Genomic DNA, 19629 nt, shown 5'->3' on the forward strand with positions numbered 1-19629 from the left:
CAAGCTTTAAATGACACAACAGACCAGATAGATTTAATTGATATTTATAGGACATTCCATCCAAAAACAGCAGATTACACTTTCTTCTCAAGTGCACACAGAACATTCTCCAGGATAGATCACATCTTGGGTCACAAATCAAGCCTCAGTAAATTTAAGAAAATTGAAATCATATCAAGCATCTTTTCTGACCACAACACTATGAGATTAGAAATCAATTACAGGGCTTCCCTGGTGGCGCAGTGGTTGAGAATCTGCCTGCCAATGCAGGGGACACGGGTTCGAGCCCTGGTCTGGGAAGATCCCACATGCCGCGGAGCAACTAAGCCCGTGAGCCACAATTACTGAGCCTGCGCGTCTGGAGCCTGTGCTCCGCAACAAGAGAGGCCACGACAGTGAGAGGCCCGCGCACCGCGATGAAGAGTGGCCCCCACTCGCCGCAACTAGAGAAAACCCTCACACAGAAACGAAGACCCAACACAGCCATAAATAAATTTAAAAAAAAAAAAAAAAAAAAAAAAAAGAAATCAATTACAGGGAAAAAAAGTAAAAAACACAAACACATGGAGGCTAAACAATACGTTACTAAATAACCAAGAGATCACTGAAAAAAATCAAAGAGGAAATCAAAAAATACCTAGAGACAAATGACAACAAAAACACAATGATCCAAAATCTATGGGATGCAGCAAAAGCAGTTCTAAGAGGGAAGTTTATAGCTATACAAGCCTACCTCAAGAAACAAGAAAAATCTCAAATAAACAATCTAACCTTACACCAAAGAGAACTAGAGAAAGAAGAACAAACAAAACCCAAAGTTAGCAGAAGGAAAGAAATCATAAAGATCAGAGCAGAAATAAATGAAATAGAAACAAAGAAAACAATAGCAAAGATCAATAAAACTAAAAGCTGGTTCTTTGAGAAGGTCAACAAAATTGATAAACCATTAGCCAGACTCATCAAGAAAAACAAGGAGAGGACTCAAATCAATAAAATTAGAAATGAAAAAGGAGAAGTTATGACACCGCAGAAATACAAAGCATCCTAAGAGACTACTACAAGCAACTCTATGCCAATAAAATGGACAACCTGGAAGAAATGGACAAATTCTTAGAAAGGTATAAACTTCCAAGACTGAACCAGGAAGAAATAGAAAATATGAACAGACCAACCACAAGTAATGAAATTGAAACTGCGATTAAAAATCTTCCAACAAACAAAAGTCCAGGACCAGATGGCTTCACAGGTGAATTCTGCCAAACATTTAGAGAAGAGCTAACACCCATCCTTCTCAAACTCTTCCAAAAAACTGCAGAGAAAGGAACACTCCCAAACTCATTCTATGAGGCCACCATCACCCTGATACCAAAACCAAAGATACTACAAAAAAGGAAAATTACAGACCAATATCACTCATGAATATAGATGAAAAAATCCTCAACAAAATACTAGCAAACAGAATCCAACAACACATTAAAAGGGTCATACACCATGATCAAGTGGGATTTATCCCAGGGATGCAAGGATTCTTCAATATACGCAAATCAATCAATGTGAAAAACCATATTCACAAATTGAAGAAGAAAAACCATATGATCATCTCAATAGATGCAGAAAAAGCTTTTGACAAAATTCAACACCCACTTATGATAAAAACTCTCCAGAAACTGGGCATAGAGGGAACCTACCTCAACATAATAAAGGCCATATATGACAAACCCACAGCAAACATCATTCTCAATGGTGAAAATCTGAAAGCATTTCCTCTAAGATCAGGAACAAGACAAGGATGTCCACTCTCACCACTATAATTCAACATAGTTTTGGAAGTCCTAGCCATAGCAATCAGAGAAGAAAAAGAAATAAAAGGAATACAAATTGGAAAAGAAGAAGTAAAACTGTCACTGTTCGCAGATGACATGATACTATACATAGAGAATCCTAAAGATGCCACCAGAAAACTACTAGAGCTAATCAATGAATTTGGTAAAGTTGCAGGATTCAAAATCAATGCACAGAAATCTCTTGCATTCCTATACACTAATGATGAAAAATCTGAAAGAGAAATTAAGGAAACACTCCCATTTACCATTGCAACAAAGAGAATAAAATACCTAGGAATAAACCTAACTAGGGAGACAAAAGACCTGTATGCAGAAAACTATAAGACACTGATGAAAGAAATTAAAGATGATACAAACAGATTGAGAGATATATACCATGTTCTTGGATTGGAAGAATCAATATTGTGAAAATGACTATACTACCAAAAGCAATCTACAGATTCAATGCAATCCCTATCAAATTACCAGTGGCATCTTTTACAGAACTAGAACAAAAAATCTTAAAATTTGTATGGAGACACAAAAGACCCCGAATAGCCAAAGCGGTCTTGAGGGAAAAAAACGGAGCTGGAGGAATCAGACTCCCTGACTTCAGACTATACTACAAAGCTACAGTAATCAAGACAATATGGCACTGGCACAAAAACAGAAATATAGATCAATGGAACAGGATAGAAAGCCCAGAGATAAACCCACGCACCTATGGTCAACTAATCTATGACAAAGGAGGCAAGGATATACAATGGAGAAAAGACAGTCTCTTCAATAAGTGGTGCTGGGAAAACTGGACAGCTACATGTAAAAGAATGAAATTAGAACACTCCCTAACACCATACACAAAAATAAACTCAAAATGGATTAGAGACCTAAATGTAAGACCAGACACTATAAAACTCTTAGAGGAAAACATAGGAAGAACACTCTTTGACATAAATCACAGCAAGATCTTTTTTGATCCACCTCCTAGAGTAATGGAAATAAAAACAAAAATAAACAAATGGGACCTAATGAAACTTAAAAGTTTTTACACAGCAAAGGAAACTACAAACAAGATGAAAAGACAACCCTCAGAATGGGAGAAAATATTTGCAAATGAATCAACGGACAAAGGATTAATCTCCAAAATACAAAAACAAACAACCCAATCCAAAAATGGGCAGAAGACCTAAATAGACATTTCTCCAAAGAAGACATACAGATAGCTAAGAAGCACATGAAAAGCTGCTCAACATCACTAATTATCAGAGAAATGCAAATCAAAACAACAATGAGGTATCACCTCACACCAGTTAGAATGGGCATCATCAGAAAATCTACAAACAACAAATGCTGGAGAGGGTGTGGAGAATAGAGAACCCTCTTGCACTGTTGTTGGGAATGTAAATTGATACAGCCACTATGGAGAACAGTATGGAGGTTCCTTAAAAAACTAAAAATAGAATGACCATATGACCCAGCAATCCCACTACTGGGCATATACCCAGAGAAAACCATAATTCAAAAAGACACCCCAATATTCACTGCAGCACTATTTACAATAGCCAGGTCATGGAAGCAACCTAAATGCCCATCAACAGACAAATGGATAAAGAAAATGTGGTACATATATACAATGGAATATCAGCCATAAAAAGGAATGAAATACTGAATCATGCTACAACAAAAATGAATCTTGAAAATATTAGGCTAAGGCAGACCCAAAAGACCATTTACTATATGATTCAATTGATATAAGACGTGCAGAGTAAGTAAATCTATAGAAACAGAAAGTAGGTTAGTGATTACCAAGGGCTAAAGGAAGGGGGAAATGGGACTGCTAATGGGTATGCAGTTTCTTTGGGGGTGACAAAAGTTAGGTAGTGGTGATGGTCACACAACTTTGTGAATATACTAAAAGCCACGAAATTGTATACTTTAAAAGGATTCATTTTATGGTATGTGAATTACATCAGAATTAGAAAGAAAAAGGAGGGGGAGGAGAAGAGGGAGGGGGAGGAGGGCAGAAGAAGTAGCCGCACTTGGTGGACAAAGAGAGAAGCTGCCCCCCTGGACACCTCTGGCATAGGGGATGCCTTCTCAATAATTTTTAAGGTAATATGTTTACCTGATGGTTATTGAGAATGTGATTAAAAGACCTTAGAGGAAGCAAGGCCAAGGCCGGACACAAAACCAGATGCATCCCAGAGACAGTCCCGGGGGATGTCCTGTTTATCTTGGGCGCTGTGGGTCTCACCCAGGCTCACGCCCCCACTGTTAGAGTGAACCTGGCTGCGCTCCCATGCCCACCAGCAGAAGGCCCTGGCGCTCAGTGGTCACCACGTTATTACATGCAATTATGAATTTATAACTCATAGATTCTGCCAGTCTGTGGCTCATTGGCATTTCAAAACTCAGGCCAAATTTTCTGCTCATTCCTTTCTGGCCACTCTCAGCATAAGAGCAAGAAACAAAACTCTCCCTTGCCTCAAGTGAATCAGGAAGCCTAAGTTCTTGCTCTACAGGGAAGTTTTATAGCCATCAATTGTCTGAGGCTCCTAACTTGGCTATCCTTCTCAGCAAAAAAAAAAAAAATTCCCTACTGGGCTTCACATTTAAACGCAAGTGCGTAATGAATAATATTCAAAAACAGATGAATGTGCATGGCACTATACGAGTATAGAGAATCAGGCTAGGCAACACCTCTAAAGCACTTGATCTGAAGAATCTCAAGTTTACAGGGTTGAAGAAATGAATCAGAACTTTTTCATGTATAGGAAATCCACATTGGCCAGTGCTCTGCTTCCCTCTCTTCGGGCAGCCCTGACTACCTGGCATGGTATCAGTCTGGACCTGTCTTATCTGCCACCATCCGTTGGCAGGTCCCTGTGGGCAGGGACCGTATCAGGGCTGATGCCATGTGAGGCTGAGAGCTTCATCCAGAGTCCCACATACATCCTTCTTCAACTAGGTACATTTAACTGAACTGAAACCTAGAATCACAACATAGGTAAATTTCCAGAAGAACGTGGCTTGGTACATGTTCATACAGTCAAAACGTGTTTATTAATCTCCTTCTAGAAGCTTGTGGGTCAATGAACAAAACTGGCACAATCATGGGCCTCATGGACCTTATATTCTAGTAATGGAAGACACACAGTAAATAAAGTAAGTAAATTATACACATGCATAAGGGCTATGGAGATAAATGGAGCAGAGGAGGAAAACAGGTGACACTGAGCAGAGATCTGAAGGGAACAATGCCATGAGGAGGACAAAGAGGCAGCAGGAGGCTGGCTGGAGGAAAACCACATGGGTCCCCGCGAGCCTCAGGCTGTAAGGGATGGGTGAAGCCGCTGGAGGGTTATGTACAGAGAAGAGGGTTACACAGAGGGTTATGACCTGGCCTTTGCATTTAAAGGATCCCTCTGGCTGTGTGTCAAGAATAGATCTACATTTGGGGAGGGAGGGAGACGCAAGAGGGAAGAGATATGTGGATATACGTATATGTATAGCTGATTCACTTTGTTATAAAGCAGAAACTAACACACCATTGTAAAGCAATTATACTCCAATAAAGATGCTAAAAAAAAAAAAAAAAAAAAAAGATCTACAGAGGCAAGAGAGGAAACAGGAAGTCCAGTTACAAGTCTACTGCAATCATCCATGCAAGAGAAGCTGTAGCTTGGACCAGGGTGCTTTTGGAGAAAGTGTTGAAAAATGATCAGATTCCAGACACATTCTGAAGGAAGAGCCAATGTATTTCCTTACAGATGTAACCTGGCAGGCAAGAAAAAGCCTGGATCGAATGGCTATTAACTGAGATGGGAGAGACCGTAGGTAGGTCAGGTGTGGAGGGGAAGATCAAGAATTCCTTCTGGACATATTACAGTTGAGATGCTTATTCAATAGCCCAGTGGAGAGACTGAATAGGCAGTTGGATGTATGAGGGATGAAGACAGAAGTTTGGGGATTGTCAGCATACAATGTACATAAAGGCATGATATCAGATCAGCCCACCAGAAAAATAGGTGTAAAAAAAGAAAAGCTGCCAGGGCCGAGCCTTGGGGTACGCCGACATTCAGAGTTCAGGGAGATGAGGAGGAACTGGCAAAGGAGACTGAGGGAGAGTGACCAGTGAGAGAGGAGAAAAACCAGGGGACTGGAGTGTCCAGAAAACCAAGAGAAGAAAGTGTGTCAAGGATGTTGTGTGTCAAAGGTTACAGGGATAATCACGTAAGATGAGGACCAAGAACTGCCCTTTGGGTTAAGCCAGGCGGGAACCACCCATGACCCTAATAGTAGCCATGCTGGTGGACCTGGGTGGTTGGGAGAAAGCCTGTCTAAGTGAGTTCAGATAAACTCAGAGGGGAATCAGGGACAGCAGACAGAGACGCCTGTTTCAAGGAGCTCTGCTGTAAAGCAGAAGGGTGGGAACCGGAGGAGGGATGGGGTCAAGAGAGAACCATCCTTAACACAGGAGAATCAGTAGCCCGTCTGAATACTCGTGATCGCGACCCAGCCTCAGGGCCAAGAGGGATGAAGCAGGAGAGGAGGGAGAGAACGGCTGGTTCCCATAGGTTTGCCTGCGGAGACAGGGTCTCCTCTCGTGGCCGAGCCTCTTCTAGGCGCACGGACCGTTCACGCCTCGTGACCAGGAGAAGAGAGAGCGTGTGAACGAATGCGGAGAGGAGGGCGTGTGGCAGTTCCCTTCTGCTGGTGAAAGCAGCAAGTGAGGACGGGGAAAGGACATGGAATGAAACCGCCGTCTAGAAGGGAAGGCGAGCGGGAGAGCGGGAGAAGTGGCAGGACGGCCAGGAGCGTTGAGAGCCCCCCCGAGGCCCGTGGACGGGAACCCATGGGCCCGCACTCGTGGCGGCGCTGCGTCTCTCCAGCCACATTCAGCTGCACGGCAGGGCCACTGAGTGCGGTTTAATTGGGGTCAGAGTCTTGAAAAGCACACGTGATACGGCAGGGTGAGGGCACGTGCAAGGGACGCGATGACATGGCACAGAGTGCTCGGGAAGGAGCACCACGCGTGGCGGGGACGATCGCGCACGTGAGACATCTGGGCAAGACCGAAGAAGAGACAAGAGACTCAAGCTCAGGAAGAATTTTAAGAAGGGAAAAAAATGATTCAAATCCAATTAGCATTTAAGAGGGACTTACTTTGAACCAGGAAATGTGCTTAAGATGGATGAAAAACCCATCATTTAACCCTTCCCAGGCCCAATCACTTACTGCTCTTCCCGTTTCATAGGTGAGGAAACGGGTGCTCAGAGCAGGCAAGCGGTTCGCCCAGGAGCACAATGCTGAACCCCGAGCTGGGTCCAGAGTCAGGCTCTTCCCAGGTATCAAGTTTGCACTGCTGTCAACAGCCAAGGCTTTCCTGCTGCTTTTTGCAAAATTAACAACAAGTTCCTTGAAGGCAGTGGCGAGTCTCTGGCAAGCCCATTGCTGCCTGCACGGCTAAGGTTCTGGTCTCCCGCCTGACCTGCTCTCCAAGCACGGGGGTGGGGGGATCTGCCGTAACTGCCTTCCTCGTTGTGGTTATGGCTGATGCAGTTAACCACTTTATTTTATCCATAAATTCCCTTCCTAATAACAATAAGGCATGCCAGGGCTTTGGCCTCATGCCTTATTACACCACCTGAGGAGTGAGATAATCACCCAGAAATGTACTGCCTGTTGTGCATTTTATTACTTGAATACAAAGAGATTCAATTCAAGAAACACTTAGTTGAAGACAGCACACACAAAAAAAAATAGTAATCATATGAAAAGTAATGCCTCCTAATGCTACTGAGTACACTGCAGGGAATAATCCTCTTCCAGCGGGAGAACGGTCTGGATGACCCGTTGGGTCTTCTCCAGTTCTAATTTCTACCAACTGCAGGATCATAAAAGCTAGTGAGACTTCAATTACAATATGAATATTCGGAAAAGTCAAATCTGGATCACTCTGAAAACAGAGCCTATGTGGATGTTACACCTAAATGTTCTTGGTGTAAGCATTTTCCAACCAACTCTGCTCTCAACCGCTCGTTCTTCAGCGAATGCTGCAGGCCACACACTGGCGAGAGTGGAGGAACAGAAAGAGAAGTATGGTCCACCCAGACCCCAGGAGTTCAAGACCTAACTTGGGATGTAAAGAAAATGGCACATTTTAAAAGAACAGAAACAAGGTACCCCCACAGGACGTCTAACTACCCTGACGTAGCTTGCAGAAACTCAGTGACACCTGTCTTCCTAGAGTTGATGAGAGGCGAAGGGCATCACCCCATCGCAGGGGTTACGCTAAAGACTTTGCCCAAGAGATGTCCTCATCAGTTCATCTCAAGAGGACAGGAGCTATTATTCCATTTTTTAGATTCCTCAGGCAGACATAACATGGCTTTCTATTGTTACTAAAACCATTATTTTCTACAGGCATTTATTTTCTATTTAAAAAAATTAGTTTTGGGGACTTTCCTGGTGGTACAGTGGTTAAGAATCCACCTGCCAATGCAGGGGACACGGGTTCGATCCCTGGTCCAGGAAGATCCCACATGCCATGGAGCAACTAAGCCCGTGCGCCGCAACTACTGAGCCCACGCACCACAACTACTGAGCCCATGCATCGCAACTACTGAAGCCCGCGTGCCTAGAGCCCGTGCTCCAAAACAAGAGAAGCCACCACAATGAGAAGCACGCGCACCGCAACGAGGAGTAGCCCCCGCTCACCGCAACTAGAGAAAGCCTGTGCACAGCAACGAAAACCCAATGCATCCAAAAATAAATCAATAAATTTATTAAAAAAATAAAAGTAGTCTCTAATTTAAAAAATAAAAATATTAGTTTTAAAAGGCTATTGAGGACTTACCTGGTGGCGCAGTGGTTAAGAATCCAGCTGCCAATGCAGGGGACACGGGTTCGAGCCCTGGTCCGGGAAGGTCCCACATGCCGCGGAGCAACTAAGCCCATGCGCCACAACTACTGAGCCTGCGCTCTAGAGCCCATGAGCCACAACTACTGAGCCCGTGTGCCTAGAGCCCATGCTCCGCAACAAGAGAAGCCACTGCAATGAGAAGCCCGTGCACCGCAACAAAGAGTAGCCCCCGCTCTCCACAACTAGAGAAAGCCCGCACACAGCAACGAAGATCAAACACAGCCAAAAAATAAATAATTAAATAAATAAAAAATTTTTTAAAGGCTATTGAAGCAGACATGCAGCTTTAAAACAGTGGTTCTTAAAATGTGGTCCCTGAACCAGCAATATCAACATCACCTGGGACCTTTCTAGAAATGCAAATTCTCAGGCTCCAACCCAGACCAACCAACCTGAAACTCTGGGGTGGTGGCCCAGCTATCTGTGTTTTAACAAGCTGGGACCACTGCTTTAGAAGAAGCTGAAGTTGATTTCTAAGCACAAGTCTATAGTTTTTAAGGAGGCTCATGTGTAAAGTTCCCGGCTTGATATCAAAATGAAGTTAAAAGACCAGCACATGTTGCATTTAGGTGATTTCTAGTAGCATCACCTCGCAATAGCCTATTTTGCTGGCCATTGGTTAACCATCAACCTTGTGAGTTAGACACCATTATCCATATTTTTAGAGGTGGAGAAATGAAACACCACAGGGAAAAGCCAAATCTACTCATGAGGCCAAGACCCAAAGTCGCCTGAATTTAATCCTAGGCTTTTTGCCCAACTGTGCTAGGGGTCTGCACTCACGCAGGTACATGTGAGTGGTCTGTGTGCGTGCTCACATAAACACAGGGATAAGAACAATGAAGTCTGCACATATTAATATAGTAAGAACATCCGTCAATTCTCAAGAATGGATACCTCGCACTTGCAGAACAGTCTAACGATTCTGCAAAATAACATGTAGAAAATTAAAAGCGAGTCATCTACATACATATCTAATCAAATATTAGGATTCCGGGGTTCGTGACACCGGCGTGTGAAGGCCAGTCTGCCTCCCCCGTCTCGGTCTCACACTCCCTTAAGATCTTAGAATCGGCTGGCAACCCCTCGTTTACTGTCCTAAACATAGGAATTATAAGAATGCAAGTTGATTTACAAATATATTCCAAATGATAGGGTATCATAAAAAACAATTTAGCCAGTCATCTGAATTCAATTTAGCGGAAAAATTCCTGGTTATAAACCAACCTTTTCCCCAGCCGGTGGCCCCTCGCGTCTGAGCCTCGGCCTTCCTGCACCCAGGGTCTCCCCCAATGTCAGGGTCTCCTCAAACCCCCAGGCAGGCTCTCACCTTCCTCCCGAACCTCATTTTCACAAATACCTTCTCTTGCAGCATAAATTTCAAGTCTACCCATGTGCACTACAAGACTCACCCACACCAGCTCAGAAATCAAGCTCAAAATAAAACACAAGCCTCTCAAAGTTTGATCTGGTGATTATTTACCACTATTATAATAATGATATAGAATACGTCAAAACAGAAAAAAACATGTTTAGCACAATGTTAAGAGAAAAGGTACAGTGGGGTATACGCTATAAACATGATATAAAAACATATTTTCACAGGAGGCCAGGGTCTACAGGGCCTCATCCTGCAGACAAAAACAGCTATGTTGGGCTGGTGCGGACACTGATCTTTAAATGTTCGCTAATAAACATATCACAGCATGTTAGATGTAACATGCCTGCCGGGGCCTACCAGGCAGCATGTGACCCAGCTCCTGCCTTTGTCACTCTCCCCACCTGCTTCCCACGGCCCCATGGGCCCCTCTGCCCAGATCCTCTCCTCCCTCACCTCCTCACCCAGCTGACTCCTCTCACCTCCTGATCCACATGTGGCCGTGGCCTCCTTAGAGACGGCACCCTGCCTGCCTTGCCTACATCGTCCTGGCAGAGTCTCTCATCACAGCCTGTCCTTCCCCAGCACTGCACTCACCTCAATGAGTAATTATACTTTCATTTGGGAAACTACACACTTGATTATAGGCTCCATGAAATAAAAGTGTTTTTGCACTACTGTACCCCCTGCTCCAGAGTACCCAGTTATCACTGGAGCTCCAAAAGCATTTATCAAATTAATGAAGGAAGGATTTTCACAGCCCCGTCTTTCAAACAGCACTCTCCTCCAAAAATGCACACACACACACAAACACACGCATACACACATACATGCATACACACATACATGCATACACACACACACACACACACACACACACACACACTGCCACTCCTTGGTCTTGTTTAGGATCGTCACACTCTTTCCCACCATCCAAGGTAGAAGCCTCGGCATCATCTGTGATTTCTCACTCTCATCCCCTGTGCCGAGAACTAGTGACCAGGGTCAAAGGTTTTCTTAATTAACACCCATGACCCTTATGATTGTTTGATGTCTATGTTCCCTGTTAGACCATCAGTGCCGCGAGAGCAGGGAGCACATCTGATGACGGTGGTCCAAAAAATAATGCTTACTGAGTTTAACCGAATTGAGTGTTGTGGTTCTGGGATCATTTATATCAGCATGAATTCCTTGATGCTCCAGAACACAGATCCTAAAGAAAAGGCTTATTTTGTTTTTGTCTGTAACGTGCCTTCTCTATCATGGACACAGAAGTCTAGTTTCAGAAAGTGCCTCAGAAATTCACTCTTACCTAATGAATATTTTCAGACTCACCACCACACCTAATGTGATGACAGATACAGCAACAGGCAACAGAAAAACAAGCTGCGTCAGAGAAACTGACCACACGTCGGCTGTCAAACAGCTGTTCCCAGCTCAAACACGGTTTCACTGGCAGCGTTTTAAAATGTAATCGATGGAAACGACTGCATCCTCCCGGCTCCTGTGAGCAGACCAGGAGTGCTGAATGTGTCCTATTTATAGTGCAGCCGGGGCCCAGCAAGTCCTCGGATGCTGGCAAAGGGAAGATGAGACGGTTTTCCCAGCTCGAGTTCCGTAACGGAAAGTCGTGCGGCTGCCGCCACCTACAGCCAGACACGTGGATCTGCACTGTCCACAGAGCCCTGCGGGCCCGGCGGAAGCATCTTCCGAGTTCACCATAGCCAGCTAACACCTGTGGTCACATGCAGCACCAAACGAAGGACATTCAACTTTAAAATTTATAAGCCGATGCTTGTTGATATGATATGTAAGTTCCTAGAAGACAACTGTGGCACAAGAATCAGCACTGAGAACACGCTTGCTGCGTGAACAACTGAAACAAACCAGATGGAAGTGATCGCGGTATCACCACCACTTTCTGAGCACCTTTGTCTCGAGGCCTGAGCCCAGCACCACACAGTGAACTCGCCAGGTTCCTCTGACCCGTCTGCTGACACAGGCGCTGGGGAAAGAGAAGCGCTCGCCTGGCCTTGGCTCTACTCCACGCAGTGCTGGTGATGGTGGCACTATCTGTTTTGGTGCTGTTTTGTTTCATTGCCTTCAAGATAAACTATTTCTGAATTTGTGAATTCTGAAAAGTAAGAGAGCAGCAGGGTTAGATGGATTTTCTTATTTAGCTTATCAAGCCATAGGAACAGAGCCCTTGGGTCTGCAAAATAATCCAACCTTGTGAGTTACTGGAAAATTGTGTCCAAAACCTCGGGCGGGTCCTTCATATGAATTTCACACTAAATTTTAGGTTTCTCAGGTAGAGGTATTTTAGGTCAACACAATGAGCACCACTTCTCTTCCCGTAACTCAAACACACACACACACCACACACACACACCACACACACCCATCACACACACCACACACACATCACACACACCACACACACACCACACACACACACCACAATCTCACACACACACCACTGTGGTTCCCTCCATTTTCCTCACATCAGCCAGAACAATCATTTTAAAATACTGATCTCCTCGCGTTACTTCCTTGCTTTAAAGACTCCGATTGCTCCCTATTGCCCTTAGAAAACTAAGACCAGAGTCCTTCATGGTGTCACAGGCCTGCTTCTTTCTCCACGACTCTGGCCGCCGGCACTCCTTCTAAGCAGTCAGCAAGCGCTGTCAACGTTACTTGGACAACACCTCTTACATCGACCCCCCTGCCCTCTCCATCCCTCACGTCACTGCCCATGTTCGTCCTCACCCATCTGCATTCCAGAAAGAGCTCCTTAGATGCACCCAGGTCTCCAACTCCTTTCTACTCCATCCTCCTCTGTTGCCAGGATTTATCTTTCTAAAGCACAGATACAGTTACATTACTCCCTGGCTTAAAAAACGTGCAAGGCAAAACTACACATGTGTTAAAATTTCACAGGACTATGCACCAAGAAATAAAATGAGTGCCTGTCAAAACTAGTGAAATCTGAATAAAGTCTCTATTTGTTACTAGCACTGCAGCAAAGACAGTGTCCTGGTGTGCTAAGTGTGCTAAGGTTATTCTGTAAGATGCTACCACTGGGGGAAGCTGGGGGCACATGGGAACTCTCTGTACTGATTCTGCAACTTTTTTGTGAATCTCCATTGCTTTTAATTAAAAAAAAAAAACAACCAAAAACATGTACTTGCACTACTTCTCCAGGGTATACAGACTGAAATCAAACTCCTAACTGTGGGATGTAAGATCATTCACATCATTAATAACCTGGCCCCAGGAGACTCTTCCAGACACCACAGCTCCATGCCTGCTGCATTTTTACACAGAATCTGAATGAATATACCATGTAGTCCCTCACCTCTGAGTATGGGTTCATGCTTTTTCCTCCTCTTCCACCACACTCCAATTCATCTTTCAAGACAAAGGGTAGAGCCTCTCCTTCATGAGGCCTTCCTATCCTCCTTAAAACTAATCATGCCTTATATCTGGAAAAGGCAAAAACTCTAATTCAAAGAGATACAGGCACCCCAATGTTTACTGCTGCACTATTTACAACAGCCAAGATATGGAAACAACCTAAATGCCCATCAACAGATGAATGGATAAAGAAGATGTGGTACATATATTTATACAATGGAATACTACTCAGCCATAAAAAAGAATGAAATTATGCCATTTGCAGCAACATGGATGGACCTAGAGATTATCATACTAAGTGAAGTAAGTCAGACAGAGGAAGACAAATAGCATATGATATCACTTTTATGTGGAATCTTTAAAAAATGACACAAATAAACTTTGAGTCTGTGCACCTAGAGCCCATGCTCCGCAACAAGAGAACCCACCGCAATGAGAAGCCTGCGCACTGCAACGAAGAGTAGCCACTGCTTGCCTCAACTAGAGAAAGCCCACACGCAGCAACGAAGACCCAACACAGCCAAAAATAAATAAATAAATAAATAAATTTATTAAAAAAAAAAAAGAATCTGAAAAAGAATATACATATATATGTATAACTGAATCACTTTGCTGTATACCTGAAACTAACACAACATTGTTAATCAACTACACTTCAATTAAAAATAATAAAATTAAAATTAAATAAATAAAAATTAAAAATTAAAAAAAACTAATCACGCCTTTACAGACAACTTGGTCTTATAGTTTTGCTTTGCCAACTGTTTTATTTAATAAAGAAAAGGACAGGGACTTCCCTGGTGGTCCAGTGGTTGAGACTCCACGCTCCCAATGTAGGGGGGCCAGGTTCGATCCCTGATCAGGGAACTAGATTCCACACGCCGCAACTAAAGGAGCCCTCATGCTGCAACTAAAGATCCTGCATGCCACAACTAAGACCTGGCACAGCTAAATAAATAAATAAATATTTTTTAAAAAAGAAAAGGACAAAAAGGTCAAAGGCACCCGTATTTCCATTACCTTGCTAGGGGGCGGGGCACGTCACGAATAAAGTATTAATACCTCCCAGTCCATCCCTCTAGTCCCACATCTATCTTCACTTTGATTCTCTGCTTCCAGACTTTCCTCTTGGCTGTTTATCTGTGGGCCCTGCTAGTTAGTCAGTGAGCCCTTCCAGTGGAGAGAATCAGCTGCACTCATGTTCCTGTACTCAGCACCTACCGTGGGGCCTGGCACGCAGGACGCACTCTATTAATCTTTGTTCTCAATGGACCACAGTTATCAACACCTAACACTGCAAGGGTAAGGAGCGCGGGCTAATTTCACCCTTGATCTCGAAAGCCAAGCCATGTTCTGAGCATGAGCGAGGCACGGTGCTGAGCCCTTTAGGTCACCCCTGGCTTTGCACCATCTTCAGTTTAGGTTTTCTACATAAAGAGAATTAATAAATACGATTATATCAAAACTTGTAAGGTAAGGTAGAAAATAGCAAGGATAATAAAACCAATGCCCCCCAAACAAGCACTGAGTCACAGACCATCGGATGCACTTATTAACCACAGGCAAAAACATGATTAGAAGGCTATTCCACTGATATATTTGTTTTACTTGCCAGATACGTATTGATGTCCAGTTTCTAACAGATGCTATTTATATCAGAATCATAACAAAAGTGCCATCCATCTGCCTTGGCATCCAGAGAAAACATAATTCAACACGACAGTAAGAAATGTGCACAGCCAAACAGAAATGGCATCAGAAGCAAAAACTGTTGGAACTGGTATCATGGGGGGAAAATTATCACTTGACAAAACTGGAAAAAGTTGCAAGCAACACAAAAAATTTTGGCAGTTAAATCCAAATACTTGAGAAAAATCTTCTCCTTGTCTATTCTGGTATCAAATGGATGTTTTGTCATATTTTGGGGCACATACACTTTAAAGCTCCCTTTTTAGACCTTGCATACACTCACGCCATCATTTCCTGAGCATCTCTACTTTTGGACAGTGGAAAAAATCAAGGGTTTGGAGTCAAGAAGACATGGAGTCAAACTGGTTCCACTACCTACCATGCAAACTTGCAAGTTAATTAACCTCCTCCTGACCCAGTTTCCTCAACTGCAAATGGAGATAATATCTCTCTTTAAAGCACGTTATTCATAACCTGGAATCTAGGGACAAGGTACACATGTGTGCATTTTTAGATCTTCAAACTCTCAGAGGTTAAATGCCAAAGTGTGTGTGAGGTGATTTTTCTACAGAGAGGATACATGGCTTCCCCAGGTTCTCAAGGGGCAAGTGACCCACGACGGTTCAGTGCCACAATCTGAAGGCTGTGACAGGACTCAGATAATGTATCTAAAGAGCCTGACACACAGCAGGCTGTGCTCAGTCCCGGAGAGTTGTCATGAACTTTAGGTCCTGGGAAGGCACAGAAACATGAATCAGCCAGAGCCCAGGGTCAAAGGCAGGGAGACCGTTACGGTGTCAGGTGTTGAGGGGCGTCTCTGGGTTTCATAGGACAACAAAGAAAGGCAAACTAAAGTCTGTCCAGAAACACTCCAGCGGGAGAAAACGACAAGGTGGAGGCACCGGGCATATCAGGACAGTGACCTGACCATCACTGCAGTGTCCTCAATGCCTAGACAGGGCCTGGCATACAGCAGGTGCTCCATAAATAACTGTTAAGTAAACAAATGACTGGGACCAACCCAGGGTCCAGGATAAGACCATTTACAAATTCCCAGGAGAAAAACAAAATTCAGAAGGTGTTCCTGAAAACTACTACTATTCCAAAAATTTTCATTTCAAAAATCCTACGCAAATACAATCATCCACATTCTCTCCCCTAATAGTGAGGATACTGAGCCTACACCCTGGTCACTCTGTAGTAAACCTGGCCATCCAAGGCTTGGTGATGAACCCCAGGAGAAATGTCCTTTAGATGGAGGCGTTAGAAATGCTTTCTTTTTTTTCCAAAGGAACTAAAATGCCTTATTTGCCTGGACAAAATGAATTCAATTTCTTTCTTTTTTTTTTTTTCTTTTTAATTTTCTTCTCCTGGGTTCAAGAAGCTCACAGCTAATAAAACAAAAATGAAGCAGACTCACAAATATAGAGAACAAACTAGCAGTTACCAGTGGGGAGAGGGAAGGTGGGAGGGGCAATATAGAGGCGAGGGGAAAAAAGGGGTTATTAGGGGATTATATGAAATCATGTGTGTGAAACTTTTGAAAACTATAAAGCACTATAGAATTTAAAGAATCTTTCATTCAATGAAAAAACAAAGAAGCTCACAGCTAAATTTGCAGCCCAACTGTATTAACCATTACAGATGATCTGAGTATTCTCTTGCCTCCTGAAGTTACTTTCCTATTTTACCATATTGTATATATTTTTACAAGTCACCTTGAAGCCCAGTGGGACTTCCGGAGTACACACATATCTGAGAGTGTAAGAGCACTGGTCAAGAACACAGGCTCTGGGAATTCCCTGGAGGTTGGTGGTTAGGACTCTGCACTTTCACTGCCGAGGGCCCGGGTTCAATCCCTGGTCAGGGAACTAAGATCCCGCAGGCCGCACGGAGGGCCCAAAAAACAAAAACAAAAAAAAGAACACAGCCTCTGTCACCAGGTAGTCCTGGAGCAGAAGCCACACGTCACCATCTATCAGCTTTGCTGTCCCTTAGCTTCTCTGCATCCCTGATGCCTCATCTATGAAATGGGAATAAGAACTGTACTTTTTCATATGCAGGAAGTGAGCACTAAATTAAAAAGGTAATGTGAGGTCCCAAACTGTGCCTGGAACACGGTAAGTGCTCAATAAGTATTAGCCAGGAGGAGCAGTAGTAGTAGGCATAGTAAAACGGCAGAAAAACAGATGAAAAGATAACAATGGCGCCTGAAACAAACTAAACAAAATAGCAGTACAAGACTGAGACCGGAGAAAAGAGTGGAAAACGAAGCTCTTTCGTGGTGGAAGGTCATCATGTTCATATGTTCTCTCTATTCACAGAGTTTTCTCAAATGCTCCTTCCCTTTGCATCTCCTCTCCTAAATGGCGTGGATATCCTAGCTAGCACTGCGCTGAAGGTGAATTCATATTTAACTAGCACAAGAATTCAACCTACATAGTTGCACAAGCCTAGACCTGGGGTATTCTTAGATAAGCATGCTGTACAAAAAGGTCAGCTCACTAGTGGTATTTAAAGGAAGAAAGAGACTGTTAGCTTCTTGCCTCACTCACACCTTCTCATCTGTTTTGTACACCTTGTTTTTCAATCCTGGCAGGGGAAGGAGTCATCCAAGAAAAACTTCAGTGACTATCCTCATCTACTAACCTTAAACATTCACTCCATACCTGTAAAGAGGCTTCATTAAAGCAACTGTCTGGTTAACAGCCAATGACCTCCCACTGGATTCCTGCTCTGGGTGGGCACCAGACTCCTAAGCACCCTCCTGGGGCTGGTTCTGTCTCCATGTGCCACTCAGCTGCAGGGGTCACAGCATGGGTGCTGTAGAGATCTCCGCACAGGAAGAGGTGGTCAGCTGGAAAAGGTCTGGGAAACGGAAGACAAAATGGACAGCAAATTTAAAGTCTCATGTAAGCATCTCTTGACAAATATCTACAAGCACCTGCCATGAGCCAACAACTAAACTGATGGTACAGGGAAAGGGAGAGCACAGGTAGCTGAAATAAATCCCTGCCCTCCTAAAGCTTCCAGTAAGGCTGAGTGGGAGACAAATAAGTTCACGGAAAATCAAAATCCTTGCCTGATTCACTTTCGATTCCCCAGAACTTAGCCAAGTAAATGTTGAATTGAAGACAATGGATAAAAGAAAGAGATGAAGGAACAGCAGTATGTGAAAGTCAAAAAAAAAGTCTTTACAGCATTTCTGTAAGTCTACTCATTTAGGGGCACATACAACTTAAGAAACATTATTAAATTACTCCTCTTGAAAGTGAAGTAAGAGTCCTCTTAACAGGGGCAAGGCATCCTGAAAGGCAAAGATTTTCAGGAAAGAAGGAAAAGGAAGTATGGGGTGATTTAACCAACAGTCTTAAAGAACCTCTGAACATTTCACAGAGTGCTTCCAAACAACATTTCTGAGAGAGGCAGGGATAACTCGTGCGGCCTGAGGAAGAAGAATGTTCCAGAAAGACCAGAGATTCTGACGTGAGACATAAGTGCTGAGTTTGAATTCTGGCTCTGCAACTTCCGGTTGTGTGATTTGGGGACAACCCCCTTCACCCCGTGGAGTTCAAGTCCTCATCTATAAGGCGGAGTTTAAAATATTCGAAACACTGCTGTGGGGACAGATGAAATAAGGGACATGAAGCATTTTGTAAATTGGAGCGATGTAACCCTCAAGAGATGCCGGGAGGCAGATTCGCCATCTTCCACTTTGCTTATAGTCGGTTTCCCCCACGCAAATAAGACGGTACTATTCACTGCAGTAGCCCCAGAGCCGACAACGGCTCCTGGCACAGGCAGGCGCGCCACACACACGTATGGAACGAGTAAACGGGTCACCAGCCCTATGCCACGGACGGGGAGGGGACGCTCCGCGTCCCGGGGCTGTGGGACACCCAGAGCTGCCCTCCCGGGCCCTCCTCAGCCCCCCCGGGGCTCGCGCGCGGTCTCCGAGGCCGCGCCATCTTACCCCGGCCCCTTCTCAACCCTCCGCCTCGCGGGGCCCCTTCTGAGAGCCGACCCACTTCTGAGCGCCGACCCCCAAGGCCCCCGGCCGCAGAGGCCCAGCCCACTCGGCGTCTCTAGGACGCTGTTGCCCGAGCGACGATGGCGCTCGCTGATTGGAGAACAAGTTTCTGCACCTGGCAAGAAGCAGAGCTCCGATTGGCCAAGTCGACTACGGAATTGGGGGCGGAGGGGCGTGCCCAAGCCTGCCGGTGGCTCCGCCCCCGCAGAAGGAACTTCCGCCGGAAATCCTGTCCCCCGGGCGCGGGAACTCGGCCGGAGTTCTGGTGTCGTGGAAGCGTGTTTCTGTTACCGTGGCCTTCGCGCGAGCTGTCGGACGGGTCTCACAGAACCGCTTCGAGCCGCGTGGCCACACGGAAGCCAGTCCC

The 19629-nt window shown here is 44.4% G+C and overlaps 1 protein-coding gene across 1 annotated transcript in view; it reads right to left on the reverse strand.

The window, feature by feature from the left end:
• EFCAB6 (EF-hand calcium binding domain 6) overlaps positions 1 to 19294 on the reverse strand; it is a 248207-nt gene extending 228913 nt beyond the window's left edge. Inside the window, 2 exon segments of the mRNA XM_059937122.1 lie at positions 17902 to 18100; positions 19206 to 19294. Coding sequence (XP_059793105.1) covers positions 17902 to 17918 — 17 coding nt within the window. The 5' untranslated portion in view covers positions 17919 to 18100; positions 19206 to 19294.
• Positions 19295 to 19629: the final 335 nt, after the last annotated feature.

This window comes from Balaenoptera ricei, chromosome 10 (assembly GCF_028023285.1).
Source record: "Balaenoptera ricei isolate mBalRic1 chromosome 10, mBalRic1.hap2, whole genome shotgun sequence".
Classification (NCBI taxonomy): Eukaryota; Metazoa; Chordata; class Mammalia; order Artiodactyla; family Balaenopteridae; genus Balaenoptera; species Balaenoptera ricei.